The sequence below is a fragment of the Chroicocephalus ridibundus genome, chromosome 4 (genome assembly GCF_963924245.1).
Source record: "Chroicocephalus ridibundus chromosome 4, bChrRid1.1, whole genome shotgun sequence".
Classification (NCBI taxonomy): domain Eukaryota; kingdom Metazoa; phylum Chordata; class Aves; order Charadriiformes; family Laridae; genus Chroicocephalus; species Chroicocephalus ridibundus.
In genome coordinates this window covers 91552505-91567395 of record NC_086287.1, presented here as the reverse complement: position 1 = coordinate 91567395, position 14891 = coordinate 91552505, and the positions used below count along the sequence as shown (strand labels likewise).

The window sequence follows — 14891 nt, the reverse complement described above, 5'->3', positions numbered from 1 at the left end:
TTCATTGAGAACTTTTTTGTTTTCTCCCCACTCCCTATTGCCATGGAAATTCACCAGAGCCTGACTGTATACCTTGAAAATGACATATATGTGTGCGTATATATATATATATATTATATACAGGCACACACACTTCCCCCCCACCCCGCAAAAGCCAAGAGCTGTTTCCAGCACAGATCAGGACCAGCAACACCTTCTCCCACAGACCCTCCTGGGACCTGCCCCGGCTCTTTTTAAAACCGCTTCAGCACTGGGCACCCAGGCGCTTCAGCTCTGACAGGGGCTCAGCTGCTACAGCTCTGAATTTTTACCTTCTTTTTGAACCGCGCTTGAGGGCCAGGGAGCCTCAGGGAGGAGAGACCCCTCAGGGAGAAAAGCCCACTCTGAGAGGAGAGACCTCTCAGGGAGAAGGAGCCCCTCTGAGAGGAAATCGCCCTCAGGGAGGAGGGACCCCTTAGGGAGAAGGGCCCACTCAAGGAGAAGGAGCCCCTCTGAGAGCAAAGCCCCCTGAGGGAGAATGGCCGCCTCAGGGAGGAGAGAGCCCTGATGGAGGAGACGCCTCAGGAGGGAGGGCCACCGCGGCCTTTCTCGGCTCCGGAGCCCGCAGGCCGCCGCCTCACCGCTTTCCACAGCGAGCCCCGGCACCGCCCACTTCTCCCCTTCGCGTCGCGGGGCGAACAGCGCCGCTCCCTCCCCACCGCCGCCGCCTGAAGGGCGGCACCGCGCGGCGCCATCCCCCGCCGCGGCCCAGCGCCCGCCCCCGCCGCGCTCCGCCCTGGCAGGGCGGCCTGCAGCTGCCGGCGGCCGCCGGCCCCGTCTGCTGGGGCGTGTGTTAAAGTCCAGGGGCCGATCGAGGGGGGCGGAGAGGGGCCGGGGGTGCCCTGCCGGTAAGCAGAGAGGTGGGTCCGCTGTCCCGCCCCGCCCCGGAGCAGGGGTCTCACGCCCGTCGCCGAGGGGGGGACACAGCCGGGTGGGGAGGGATGGACTAAGCAATACCGGGAAATAAAATGGCAAACCGCGAAACTTTTTGCCCGGCCCGGTGCCGATCCCGCCGTGGCGCCGCTGCGGGAGAGAGGAGTGTCCCCGCCGGGCTCGGCCCCGGCCGGCCCTGTCACGGTGGGACCCGCCGCTTGCGCTGCCCCGCGTTGAGGGAGGGGTCAAGGACCCCCTTCCAACAGGGGTTCGATGCCTAACTTAACAGTGCCTTCGCGGTTTGTCTTCCAGGTTACAGTCGTTTCCATTAACCCTTTGGTGTTTAACCCACGACCGACATCTTCCTCACAGGCAAACACGGCTTTTGGGCCTGTGCTGTTCCGTGAAGGAAAAGCAGCCCAACCCGGCCTGTCATGTACGGTCGTTTATCGAAGTCAGCATCCATTAACGACAGAAAGATTGGCTTAGGCTAAACACACAGCCCTTCTGAGCCTGCCGAAGGGCTGCGTGACAGGCTTGACTGCGAAAAAGACATTTCCATGGAACTGTGAATCCTGAACCAGAAGTGAGGCGCTAGAAAGAAATTAATGGAAAGAAAGCTACAAAAAGATGTTTTATTTTGCCTCTCTTCTTTTTTATATTGTCACCCCAGGAGCCTGCCTGTCCCAGATAGGTGGGAATGCCGCTTACAGCAGTGATTGTCATTGCTGTCGTGGTGGAATTTGGGATTTCGGGCCCTTACATGGCACTGTTAGTTCCGTGCTGTGCTGCTCCAGGGAGAAAGTCAGAGCATGTGGCCCAGACAACACTAAAAAATTAGTCTCCGTAATGCAGGTGAATCCTGGGACAGTGAGAGAAATCATAGTTGCACCATTAAATGTGTAAAACAAACGCACGCCAAACCAGTTCCTCCCCCCAGCCCTAATTCTGTGTGTACCAGCTCTCAACAATATATTAACTTCATATGAAACTGTATGCTTTTAATGGATCTTGAGTCATCTTCCTAAATGTTTTTATTACTGTGTTTCTTGGCAGCTTTTTGAATAAGTTTTGTATTATGTCCTTGGAAAAAACATTCACATGTCATCTTCAGAGACTTTACAGTGATGGTGGTTTGTGTTTTAGTGCCACATTATTGGCAGACTGCACTACAGTCCATAATGCATTGTAAAGATGTAACATAATCTGTCATAAATAATCCATAATCAGGCCATTCCCTTCATGTTACTGATGTATGCCAGCTGACAGACCCATGGTCACTTTGTACAAGCTAATTTAATCATTAAATCATATTGGTTTTTCCATTTAATAAGGCTTGAATGAGGTTTGGATTGGTAGACAGGGTGGTCTTAGCAAAGAGCTATCAGATTGTCATTTTTTAAAGCACGTTTACTGTTCACAGACGTTCTTCAAGTTCATTAAGAATCAGTGACTACAGAGACTAAACAGTAGTTTTAATAATTGTTTCCTGGAAGGCTAGTAATTTGCTCCTCTTGTAAAACTTGCACTGGTATGTTAGTCTGTTTGATACCTCTGTCATGGCTATTGTGATACTTTTCTGTGTTTACTGATTTGGTTTTTTTTAATTCCTTTTCCTTTGCTTCAGGTTGAAAAGATGGGAAACGCAGAAAGCAATGCCTATCGGAATCACCTTTCCAGGTTTCTTCCTGAGGAGCAGTCTGACATTGATGGAGTATTTGATACCTTATCAGGATCTAGTGGCTCAGCTGGAGCAAAAAATGGCAAAGCTACAAAGAAAACTGTGTCTCTGGCAGCACTGCAGGCAAGACAATCTATTATTCCTGATATATCTGAGATGTAGTGCATTGAACATAATTGAAAGAAACTAAAGATGTGGCAATAGTTACTTTTTAGGCTTGCTCGTCTCAATTTAATACTTAAAGTTTTGGGTCAGGATGCATATTTAACTTTTTCTTACAGTTTAACATGAGTCATGAATTTCAAGTTTGTATTTATCTCTTAAATTGCACTATAGGGTCAATTTGCAGCTTTCCTGATTCTAAAGTAAGTTGGGACATATGAAAATATTTTTACAGAAATCTGAAAAAAGGAAGAATATTCTTCCCCCTGGAGTCTGTAGTGTGTGATTATTTCCAGATTTTCTTGATAAGCTGACACAAAGTCAGGTTGTATTTGGTTGTATCTTTCTCCCTCAATTACATCACCGTCTCTAGTCTTTTCACTTGCATTAAAAGCAGAGAATTCAGTTTTGCTTGATTAAGTTGTGGCTCCCTGTTTTAGCTAATTAACATACATTATGCTTTCTGATTAACTTCGCATTCGTTTGCTAATCAAGAAAGAAGAGGAAAATGATTCATTGCAATACTTGATAACTTCAGTTAGGCAGGAACCAAGCGGCCAAATGAATGTAGTATTAAAAATGCATTTTTATATATGCTACACAGTTGATGGAATCAAATTAAAACTCCAGGAAAGAAGCAGGGTATTTTAAGGTATTTAGCAAGGCATCTGTATACAGACCAGCTTTAGCCTTCCTCCAGCCTGGCTGTTTATAAGCTGTCACCAGTTTGGAAGCAGTGGTGCTGCTCCCCACCCTTTCAACCCTAATGCGACCAAGAACCTGGCCCTTGGTGTCTGTTATTTGATTGGGACCTGGAAGAAGTTCTCGTTCTAGCGTTGCCCCTAGATCAATGTGATGTTTGATGAATGTCCCTTCCTGCCTTTTTGTTTGCCAACTTAAACTGAAATCTTTTGAAAGACTGCCTGTAGGTGCCTAATTCCTTAATGCAGAGACTATTGCAATGGCCTGGCTGCCTTGTAGGTATCTACGCTCATGCCTGAGCTACACTGATACGCGGCAGATTTGATCTAGCAACAGCCTGGTAACATTGATGGAGCCCCAGGCATAACCTCATGTGCTCTGCTCAGGCTCAGCGCTCTACTAGAAGGAAACTACATGGCTTCTGGACCAGAGCAGGTTGCACTGCATAGCTTGGAAAGCAGGTAGAGCTGGTATCTCTAGATACTTTCTTAAAGCCATTTAAGACAAGGATTCTAAACTGTCAGAGGTGTGAGTTTGTTAGATGTTTATTAAAGATTCCCTTTTTATAGTCCTCCTTTTTCGCACCCCAGGTCTTCTCATTGGAATAGCTGTAAGCATAACAAAGCAGTGCAACAGTTAGTGGTGGGTGGGAAGGGGTAGGGAGCAGGTAGGTAATACTGCACTGTAAAGTAAAAAGCCCTTGAGTATAGTGGTTTTAATTATGTTCCCTGCTGCTTGTCTCACTTCAGGCTCACGCAGCACTTTTAGAAAGCCTCTTAAAAACAGCTATACCCCCTGTGCCCATCCCTCCCTCCATATGAAGCACTCTAATGTGCAAGACTGTGGCTGCTTGCTAATTCTGCTTCTGCTGAAATCAATGGGAGTTTTACCACTGACGTCAACAAAAGCAGGGTAGAGCTTGGCATATTGGATCTCACCCTGTATGCACAGCCACAGCCATTAACATCAAATAGGAATGGCCCTGGTGGCTTCAATAGGAGTGGTATTGAGCCAGCAATAGATCGGTAATACCGGCTCCATGGAATGGAGCTGGAGTGCTTTTACGCAGGTGGAGCTCCATTGATTTCAGCATAGTCCCCACTGTGCTACACCCTCGTATGTAAGAGCCAAGTCAGGTATTCAGCATGTATTTTGCATAGTGAAGACACTGTGTAATCACGTCCTGGTATGGATGTATTTTAGATGATTTATTTTTAAACCGTGTAATTATCTTGAACGCTGTGAAAGTTTCTTGAATCCAGAGTCAGATCTTTCCCACAGTGCAGCGAGGTCTGTTGCTCTATACCAGTTAGATTTCAGTTCAAAGGGCCTGTCATGCAGTTTAGATTAATAAGTTTTGATTTTGACTGTCTTTACATCAGGGATGCCTTATAAAAATCAGGTGATCTCAGTTTTGTTCTATGCTTGAATTAGATGTTGCTATGCAGAGGGAAACTTCTCAGAATTGTTTCTACATGTGCATGTTGGGTTAAATACGTTGCCTGTGTTGTCTTTAGGCCGAAAATGAGATGTGGAAAAAACTTTACTTTCTCTTTGTTTTTAGGTATCTGTGAGCTCCACTATCAAAAGCAGGCTTAAAACACAATTTTAAATGTTGTACGAGCAGAATTGTTTTGGTTTTTTTTACGTCCGTGGCATTTGTAGAGAAACCAACTTAAATCACTAAATTTTATTGGAAAGGAGATACTATAAAAATAGAGGTGTTTTTTTTTCTGTTAGAAACCAGTCCTTTGGCAAAAGTTTGTTGCTGATGGTAGATACTTGATATTGAAATCCTTCATTCATAGCAGTATGTCTCAGCACAGATTAGCTGGAATATATTAGTTATTCTTAATTTTTAAAATATGTTCTTTCCTACTTTTCTTGTTTTAGGCATATGTGCAGGAGCCATTACCAGACCAAATGACTGTTCGGTTATACAACGGAATGAAAAGTATTGACCTGACCGGGAAATCATCTGCGCCGAGTGAACAGATTGCTAAAGAGCAGTTTGTAATTTTTATGTCAAACCTCTTAAAAGGGAATGCAGATGAGAAGGTTACCATAATAATGAGAATGATCTCCAAGACAGAAGGGCCTGTGAAGGGCAAACAAATCCAAGAGGTAAATAGGAAGCAGCTAAATGTGTGTTGGGGGGACAGTGAGAGAACAGAGACGGTTTGGTAATTTGAAGGTAATCTTTAGAGCACAAGATTCAGAACAGAGATTTCTGACTTTTGTATTTTTTTAATCTCTTTGCTGATCTGGGACAACCAGTGTAGGCCAACCAGGTTATATGTGATGACTGTTTCAGCTGTGGACTTTTCCATGCTGACCTTGCCTACTTTGAGAACAAGGATCTGTATTTTGCAGAGCGCACTGACCGTTTTGTCTGACGGTTCACAGGCTCATTGTGAAGGGTGCAGAGACTGGCTGTATTTAAGAGCCAGCAAGGGTTGTGGTGTGGCTGGTGCTTCTGGGAACTGAGCAAACTACTTTCTGGAGCTTTGGTTGTGGGATAGGTGTATGAATCAAATACCTAACTTGCAAGATGGAAGAGTGGGGTCTCATGAAACAGTAACTCACTAGCAACTCCTACCACTGCAAAATTTGGACCTCGCCTCCCTCTTTCATGCAGTATTTTATGGAGCTGCTTCGTGAAGTAACATTTACAAAATGTCTTGAAAAAGGACACTTTTCAAGACTTAGGACACTAAAATAACAATTCTTTCTGACTCTTCCTGAAAAGGCATGTGTCTGCCATTGGGATTAAAGCTTCAGTACTAGACTTTATTTTCAGAAAGTTCTTTGAAGCTCATGGCAATTTTATTTAAGAAATGCCAAAATGGTGATGTTCTAACCTTTTCAGTTCACAGAGGATCTGATCACGTCTGTAGTCCATGTACTGAACTACAGGAAGGAACTGAGAGGTTGGAATTTGGAGAATACTAGGGATTCTGCAAGTGGAGTAAAGGCTCTGGCTTCTCAGCTGCTGTCAGAATTGAAGCTTGCAGGTAGGCAGTACTGATGTAGTATATCCCAGAATGGCACAGAGCGCATGTATCACTGATCTCACAAGAATTTGTCTCTTCAGGTCACATCTTTGAATTTAAAAGGTGAGACCAGTATTTCAAGCCTAGTTCTTTGCGAATGACTTGGGAATTTTATTTATTTTACCTTACCAACTTTCTCTCCTAAATTCAGGAGAGCTTTGGTTTGAATTCACAGTTTATGTGGACACGCAAAACTGTTTGTCATGGAACATGTCTGTTTTACAAATACCTGACTTGCAGGTAACGGGCATTTACATGCATGTGCATATATTTATGACTGAATGCCCTTTTACAGAACACTGTTGTAGTAATAGATTTTGCTGCCTTGCAAAGAACATCTCATAAGTTGTAACTAGGAGTCCTTGTTTCTTAATCACGAGAGCCCAACCAATGGATGTCACAGGCAAATGTTTCTCAGTTCTGTGGACGCATCTGCTTAATGTAGTTGACCCTTTACTGTCGCTGGCTCCTTTCGTATGTGGTTTCATGTCCATTAAAATAATGGAATATTGTTTATACTTAGAAATAACTGATTATTTTCCAGACCGGGAGACTTATGACTGTTCCTGTGTGTTTTATTATTTAGATGGGACAAAACCTGTGGGTCCTCAGCTGATGGAGACAAATTTTGATCAAAGTGTCATTGAGGATTGGGTGTACCGAGTTCCACAGATCTCAGTTTTCCTCAGTGTTGTTATCAGGCAAGGCCTCCATGTTCTGCATTCTCTCCCAGACCAAACCAAAGACATACTCAACCTGGTTCCAGGCTGCAAAGGCATAAAAGGAAGAGGACTTGTCAGTCTCTTTGACATCCCATCCATCATATACATCAACTCCCATCTGCCTGCAGAGCTACAGCACAAGTGGCAGCTTTTATTTTCTTCTAGGCTTCATGGAGAAAGCTTTTCACAGTTATGTGGGCATATAGTGAACAAAGGTCCTTGCATAGTGATCTTAAAGGACTTAGATGGTTATATTTTTGGTGGGTTTGCGTCTCACCCCTGGGAGGTGAAGCCACAGTTTCAAGGTAAAACTCGCTTTTCTTTTTCTATTATCTCATGGCTCTGCTAAACATTGCCTATTCTGTACAGGTACAAGAATCCTGTCCACTTAATGGCCACTGTCATTTTACTTTCATGACACGCAGTGTTTCTTATACTTCCAAGTGTATTTTCCTGTGGCAAAAATAACACTCATTTTTGAAAAACATAAAATACATGCTAAGTTATTCTTGCTTTATGCCCAGTCAGGCATATTACTGATTAATGTTTATAGTTTGCCTGTTATTTGATAAGACTTTTAAAATTGCAGCACTTATTCATCATAGAACAAGTTTTCTTTTCAGTGAAATCTATCATCCCCTGTAGCTATATAGGTTGAAAATGAAGGAAATACAGCATAGACGATGAATTAGAGTTTAAATAAGGTGTCCAGCAGATGGCAATCTTCCATCTCAGAACAGCTGAGCCAAACACACCAGCTTAAGCCTCCTATTCACATTTGTTCAGTGTCTGTCTTTATTTCCCTTTTAAAATCCAGCAGCAAAAGGGTCCTTTGGACAAGCTAAACTTTTTGTTCCCTTGATACCTCTGGGGAGAAGTGAGGGGGCTTTTTTTTTTTTGTAACTTTTTGGAAAAAACTTTTGTGATGGCTTTCTGAAAAAATATTACGGACTCTGGATAATCAGTCCTGCTGTGAATCCTCACTTTTGCTACATTAAAAACTCAGTTCCTCTACTTAATTAGTATTTGATAGTTACCACTTCAGTCAGTTAATATAGTGGTATGTTACATTGATTACACAACACTTTCCTTGTATTTTTTGCTGATAGACCAACACCCGTAGCATGCTAGACAATCACACTGCAGGTCCCTCTGAATACCTAACTGGGCATAATGAAAACTGTACTCTAAATCATTGGCCCTAAGCTGATTCTATATATCAATATAGTCAGAAGTAAGGGTGTCTGCACTCCTATCAGTTTGTACGGGTCTAGCAGTTGGCCGGTTCTAGATGATGCAACGCAAGCCCGTGATAGGTGTACCCTTACATAGTGACATAATGTACTAGTCATGCCTCTGACTCTGCCCTTGGTCACAGCCATAAAGTTACATTGGTTTCTGTGACCCTGCACAGAGTTAACTGAGAGTAAACAATAGGTCTAGATCTTGATGAGAGATACGTATTGGCTTTCTGAGATTGCAGCTGCTGTCTTTGATTTATTCAGCTGCACTTCTTCAATATTTTTTTCCTATCCTGTTTGTACTCAAGTTATTTCTTGGCCAGTTGTCTGACCTCAGATGCTCTTCTGTTTACAGGTGACAACAGATGCTTTCTGTTTTCTGTGTTCCCCTCTCTTGCTGTATACACATACACAGGCTATAATGACCACTACATGTATTTGAACCATGGCCAACAAACAATGCCAAATGGACTTGTAAGTATTAAATGACAATTTGGAAACTGGATTTGTGGCTGGTGTTCAGAAGTGTTTCGTGTTTTTTGCTTCTGTTACTGTGAGGAGATTTATTTCACTGATTATTCTCTGAAGAAGTTTTCATCCCTTCTCTGTGCTATTTGCGCCACACTTTCAGTAGGAGGATTTTTTTCTTTTTTTGCATTAAAGCATCAGTGTAAAGTATGAATTATGGATAACAATGGAGAACTGCTTAGAGTACTGATAGAGTCTATACTTTTCTTTACAGTTGATATGTATATTGAAGTACTGAATCAACTAAGATGGAGGTTACTGTGTCTGACGCAAGTAGGTGGGCTTTATATAGGTTAGATTTATGGAGGTTCTGGGAAGAAATCTATTTGCCAGGTTTGGTTGTCATGCAAGCCCTTCTAGCACTCCTCCCGGTTGTCTGGCAGAACTGATGGCATGTATCCACATCACTGAAGCAGCACAAGCTAGCTGATCTGTGTAATTGAGGATCCCTCCGCTGGCTGCTCTCACTGCCACACTAACTGCTTTTTAAATTACGGAAGGCTGAGAAAGCCCAGCAGAATCAGAGTACAAGAGCTGCATGTGAGCTGCTGCTGCTGCTGTGTGATTACAGTGGCAGAAGCTCCTTTTACTCAAGTTCACGATTGAGCTCTCCAGATGCAGAGGAGTTTCTGCAGAGCTACAATGCACCACCTGTTTTGAAAAGTGCTTTACAGTTTTGTAGCATTATGTGCCCATAACTTTGGGAATTGCAGCAGTCTGTAGTAAATTTGCTCTAAAGAAACCAAACAACATCAAATTATATTATTTGTTTCTGTAGATACTTTTCTAAATGGAAAAGAGGCAGCAAAACCAGGCACTTTCACCCCTTTTAAAATGGAATCGCTAATCCCTAAACAAAAGCCAGTGAGCTAAATTTCTGTCACAAGGTGCAGCTGAAGTGCTTGCAGATACTGGTATTCTGTAAAGCATAGAGGGAGGGCAGTATCACTCTGGTAAATTCGTGTTTGACTTCAGAAATACTGGATTTTGGTACAGAAGCCCAGGTTCACTCAGAATACCCTTTTTCACTACCCATAGAAGCATGGCATAAATACTGAAAATAGCAATTTGTACTCTAGGATTCATAACTTGCTCAGTCTGTTTTACATGTATAGCAAGCGTTCAGTGTGCTGCTTCGGTTCCCAGGGTATGGGTGGCCAGCATGGTTACTTTGGACTCTGGATAGACGGTGACTATGGGAAGGGACACAGTAAAGCAAAACCTCGATGCACCACCTACAACAGTCCCCAGCTGTCAGCGAAAGAGGATTTTACACTGGATGCCATGGAAGTCTGGGCAGTGGGAGACCTCCCTGAAAGTGCAGGGGTACGTGAACAAAGTTGAAACCTCTGAAACCGTGTTCTGATTGGAACAGGAAACGCAAATGCAAAATTTGCAGTTTTCTGATTAAACACTGTCTGTCAGTGGTAATGAGTAATGTTTTCTTTAACTGGCCCTGTGATGCCATATATTTTGTAGCAAGTAAATGGTAAAACAGTAGTGGAATTATTGAGGGTGCCAACAAGAAATAACATCAGGAGCCACGAAATGGTAGAGTCAGAAAAGCCATACTTAATTCTGAATTTCAGAAGGCCTTTGTGAAATTGAGGAATGGTCTCCAGAAGGAACCTCCTTGGAGGGGTTCAGGAAAACACAGTATTTGTGAAACAGAAAGAAAGCACTCGAAGCTCACAAGTAAAGCCTAATCTATAATTCATGAAGAGAACCCAAAAGATTTCTTTATCAGTAGCTTTAAATTTACCATAGTTTTACAGTAAACTTATGTCAATGGATTTACGCTAGTCTTTCTGCATCTGCTTTATTTCTGGGAATGAGACCTCTTTCCGATCTCTGTCCCTGTAATTTATTCTCTTATTGAACTGTCTGGTCTGCATATTTTGGTGTTTGAGGTTTTTTTAAAAAAATGTATTTCTTTTCATACTAAATTGATGAGCTCTGTCTGTTCAGAGGACACATAAGCTCTAAATAGAAACAGAACAAATTGTTTACAAAAAATGTTGAATTGTACTTGAATCTCTTCTCTATTAAAAAAGTTCCTGTCTACACTTCAAACTGAGGTCAAGTTAACCAGGATGTTCCGGCTAGCTTGTAACCTGAATGAACTTGAAATAGTTCACTGTCATCTTAGGAGAAGTTTATGACTATTTTGTGTAACTGCAGCAATAAAAATCATTTGATGCACCCCAGTGAATCCTAAAATGCCTTACTTGCAAAGTCGATATGCTTCATTGTGACAAGCTTGCAAACCAGATTACTTGTGGACTTCTGTGTATGTCTCTTTCTTGTAGCCTGATACTGATTCATTCATAATGACATTTTAAATTGACTGTATTTTATTTTGTTTTGAAGACAAAAGGTAAGAAGAGTATCCTGGATGTAGACCCTCAGGCTCAGGCCTTATTAGAAATGGCTGGAAAAAGTCGCCAGAGCGAAGGCCTACGAGAACCCCTTGAAGAGGATGAGGATGATGATAACTAAAAGAATCACAGTAACATGAAAAACATGTTTTGTCTTTTTTTTCCTCCTGAGTGTTAATGTTCCTTGGACAGGATATATTTTCCTCATTTTTTTCCTTACATTTACTTAATTATCTGGGAAAAAGCTTAACCCTCGTACTTATATAATATTTACGTCCAATACAATATCTTGCCTGACAGATTTTTTGAGGGAGGACAGAAAAATTTACTAGCTACTTAATCATTAGACATCTCTAAGTTCTATCTGAATATGAATTTTCTATCATTCCTGATAGATCCTGTCTGCATACAGAATTAAAAACAAAAGACAAAGTTATTGACAGTATGGCTTACTGACTTGGAAAATTAACATGTATTTATATAAAGACTGTTCAAGACATTGATTAAGGCTCTTATACCTCAACTGCACATATTTATTTGCAGGCAATGAAATTAGTCAGTGAAGCTTGCAAATTGTAATGATGTCTTACATTGGTAAACAGAATAGTCTGCGGGATTTCATATGAATGATGCTATTAATTTGCATTGGTCCAGTTAAAGCATTCAGTTTCGTGTTTTCTAAGTCAGATTTTCAGCAAGTGACTCTATATGGGCTGTAAGATGTACAGAATGCTAAGTATTCAATATCCAGTTTTATAATACTACACTACAGCTTGGTGCATTTCACTTAAGAGGTTTCTGCAGAAATTTGCCTATTGCTTTTTAAACTTAGTAGAACAGAGCCATTGGGAGTCATTCAGCCATATTTATCCAAAGAATGGGCCGTACCTCCAGCAGAAATTCTGTAGGGAAGGTACCTTCTTTAGTAGCCTCACTTAAGACTGGGGTAAAAGATCAGGCTGTAAAAAGGATTAAGTACGAAGCATCCACAGTTAATTGGGAATAGTATCTGCAGATACCTTGTTAAAAAAAAAAAAATCAGGGTTATGTCTGTAATACATTTAAAGAAGAATGCTGTACGCTTTATTTTCATACAATTAATCATTACTGTATTAGGGAAAAAAATGCCCGCAATGTGAAATGTAACTAGTGGGTTGGAGGTTTTGGTCTGTTCTGTTGGCTGTTCAGTCAACACCAGTTTGGTCAGGCCTCGCATACTCAGGGCTTTTTCTGCTTGAATCTGTTCACGTCTATGGGAAATTATTAGTTTGACCTTGCGAAATTCTATGTGTAATTAACTTGTCAAAAATAACCCTAATTTCTACCAGGGACTGTCATTTCTAACTCAGCAAATTGTGTCTGGTTATTAGTATGTACGATTGTCAGTCTTTCTGCTCCTAAGGAGGAGGACTGTATCGAATCCCCTTTGTCCTAACATGAGTTCGTCTTCTGTGCAGCTTAGAGCAAAAAATGTGCTGCAACAGTCTATAAAATCACTGCAATTCCTGATCACATGGCCACCCTTCAAATTATTTCCCTTAGCATTTTCTTGTATGTAGTCTTTGGGGTTTTTTCCATACGCTGTTCTTCATAGGGAGACAGATTTGAATATTCTGAATAATCTGCACTTGTGCCTTAATGTACATCCCATTTTTAAAAATGTTATTAAACAATAGGAATTTAGCCTTGAAAAGGCAGCACGAAGAAATGACTCCAGCCAGAGATCCTAGAACTCTACTGTGCATTTTGTATGCCGCCTGGACTAATGATTAGGGCACCTATGCAGTTTGTTCCAGTACGGAGTATGCTGTGGAAGGCCTGAACTAACGTCCTTTTATCTTGTATTTGCTTAAATAAAGCAGATAGTCTCCCAAGTTTGTAACATAGAAAAAAATGTAAGCGTCAAAACGATCACACATACTTTTGTATTATTTTCTTCTCTGTGTATTTTAATAAGAATTTTAAATGGTACAAAGTAGGGAGTGCTATATAGACAGCAAGTAAGTGTTCTCTGGAAGCGTGGTGATGCTGGCTTTTGTTTTAACATTCTCAAAGTCCCACCCTGTCTCAGAGGTGTTCTGCACTTAGGCACTGACTAAGCATGCTGAATACTTGAAGTGGATGGCATACAAGAATGAGACGTGGTTGAATTTCTGTGGCTTAACTTAAAATAAACAAATAGACTTTCTTTTCCTTCCGTTACAAGGTAGAGACTTTTTTTTGGAGGACTGAACCCATTTGCAAGGATTTTTTGAAAAATAATGAGCAGACACCTTTGCAGACTATTATCTGGGGAGGGTGAATTGCACAAAGCTACTCTTCACCAAAAATATTTCAGTGACCAGGTTTTCTTTGATTTAAAATAAGTATCGGTGTAGCTGGTTCTTTCTAGGCTACGAATCCAAAATGTAATCCTGTTTAAACATCATCTTGTGCAGATCAGCATAGCATTTTAACCTCTGAAACTGTGGTTTTTGACAAGTTTGTATCTGAGATTCTTAATCTTCACTTTGAAGTGAAGTTGTTAAACTGGGGCAAGAGGAAATCTGACACTGGCACTTTTACCAAAGGTACTGGTGAAGCACTATTTACCAGGAAACTACTAAACCAACCAGCAGATGGGATTATTCAAAATTGTTCTTTAAATGTAAAAGAGTGGCTTGGAAGAGACTCAGCTTTTTGCTTCTTTTTTTTTTTGTAACCTAATGATTAAGCAATCTGGGCTTCGTTCTTATGCATGTAAAAAAACGTTCAGAAGGTGTTTGTCAGCAGTGGGCTTAGCTATGATCTAAACATCTCTCAATCACTTTTATGCAGCCCTTGATCCAACTGCAAAGCTTAACATCCCTGCTACGTATGCGAGTCATCTTTAGTCTCATGCGCTTGTGAAAGTCAGTCCCTTCCCCATTAAATCCATCCACTACCGTGCATCAGATGAGATCAGCCCTCTGCTTTGCTCCTATTCCTCATTCAGGTACAAAAAAATCACTGCAGCGTTTGGCAAAAGCTGACAGCCGAGGGTTGGCACTTTTGCTCACTACTTTTTCTTTGACACCTCCCCAGAGTTTCCTGGAGAGTCTTGCACAGTCAAGGCTAGACATGTGGGAATGCGGAAACACCGTAGGTTGACTGTAGGAAAAGAAGTGCTAGCAAAAGCAGGTCTTTTCCATCCATTTAATTTAATATAAAAGGACGGGTCCAAATCAACAGTCTCATTCAGATACTTATCTGTAACATTTTAAAATGTAGATTTTATTAATAAAAATCATTTTGATTTAAATAAATAAAATTTCAGTTTATGCACAATAGATCTTCCTGTACAGGTGTGAAACTGTGTTATTTTGTCTGGGACTATCACAGCATTCTCGATATATAGGACAATGTTAGAAAAATATACCTGGTCTTGGTTTAAAACAGGAGCCGCTCCGGAGGTTTCTGTAGGCAGCTCAGACAGGTTGGGTGGAGCGAGTAGAAGGAGCAGACTGTGGCGTAGGAAGGACTGGCAGCACGGA

General features: G+C 41.7%; 1 protein-coding gene across 3 annotated transcripts; it reads left to right on the top strand.

The window, feature by feature from the left end:
- Window positions 1–777: 777 nt before the first annotated feature.
- Window positions 778–14606, top strand: MEAK7 (MTOR associated protein, eak-7 homolog). 3 transcript variants are annotated; one of them, XM_063334735.1, is made up of 9 exons: window positions 805–887; window positions 1225–1322; window positions 2541–2716; window positions 5351–5581; window positions 6327–6471; window positions 7097–7537; window positions 8829–8947; window positions 10148–10327; window positions 11372–14606. In XM_063334735.1, the coding sequence occupies exons 3-9, from the start codon at window positions 2549–2551 to the stop codon at window positions 11498–11500; spliced, it is 1413 nt and encodes a 470-aa protein (XP_063190805.1). In that variant the 5' UTR covers window positions 805–887; window positions 1225–1322; window positions 2541–2548; the 3' UTR covers window positions 11501–14606. The 3 variants fall into 3 exon arrangements, with proteins under 3 accessions (XP_063190804.1, XP_063190803.1, XP_063190805.1); XM_063334734.1 differs by lacking the exon at window positions 1225–1322 and having other exon boundaries at window positions 778–887; window positions 2540–2716; XM_063334733.1 differs by lacking the exon at window positions 1225–1322 and having other exon boundaries at window positions 789–899; window positions 2540–2716.
- Window positions 14607–14891: the final 285 nt, after the last annotated feature.

Excerpts from the sequence above, each read along its gene's own strand:
- MEAK7 (XM_063334734.1), top strand. The coding sequence starts at position 2,549 with ATGGGAAACGCAGAAAGCAATGCCTATCGGAATCACCTTTCCAGGTTT. Across the intron at positions 7,538-8,828 it reads GGTGAAGCCACAGTTTCAAG|GTGACAACAGATGCTTTCTG; the intron begins GTAAAACTCGCT and ends TTCTGTTTACAG. Across the intron at positions 10,328-11,371 it reads ACCTCCCTGAAAGTGCAGGG|ACAAAAGGTAAGAAGAGTAT; the intron begins GTACGTGAACAA and ends TTTGTTTTGAAG.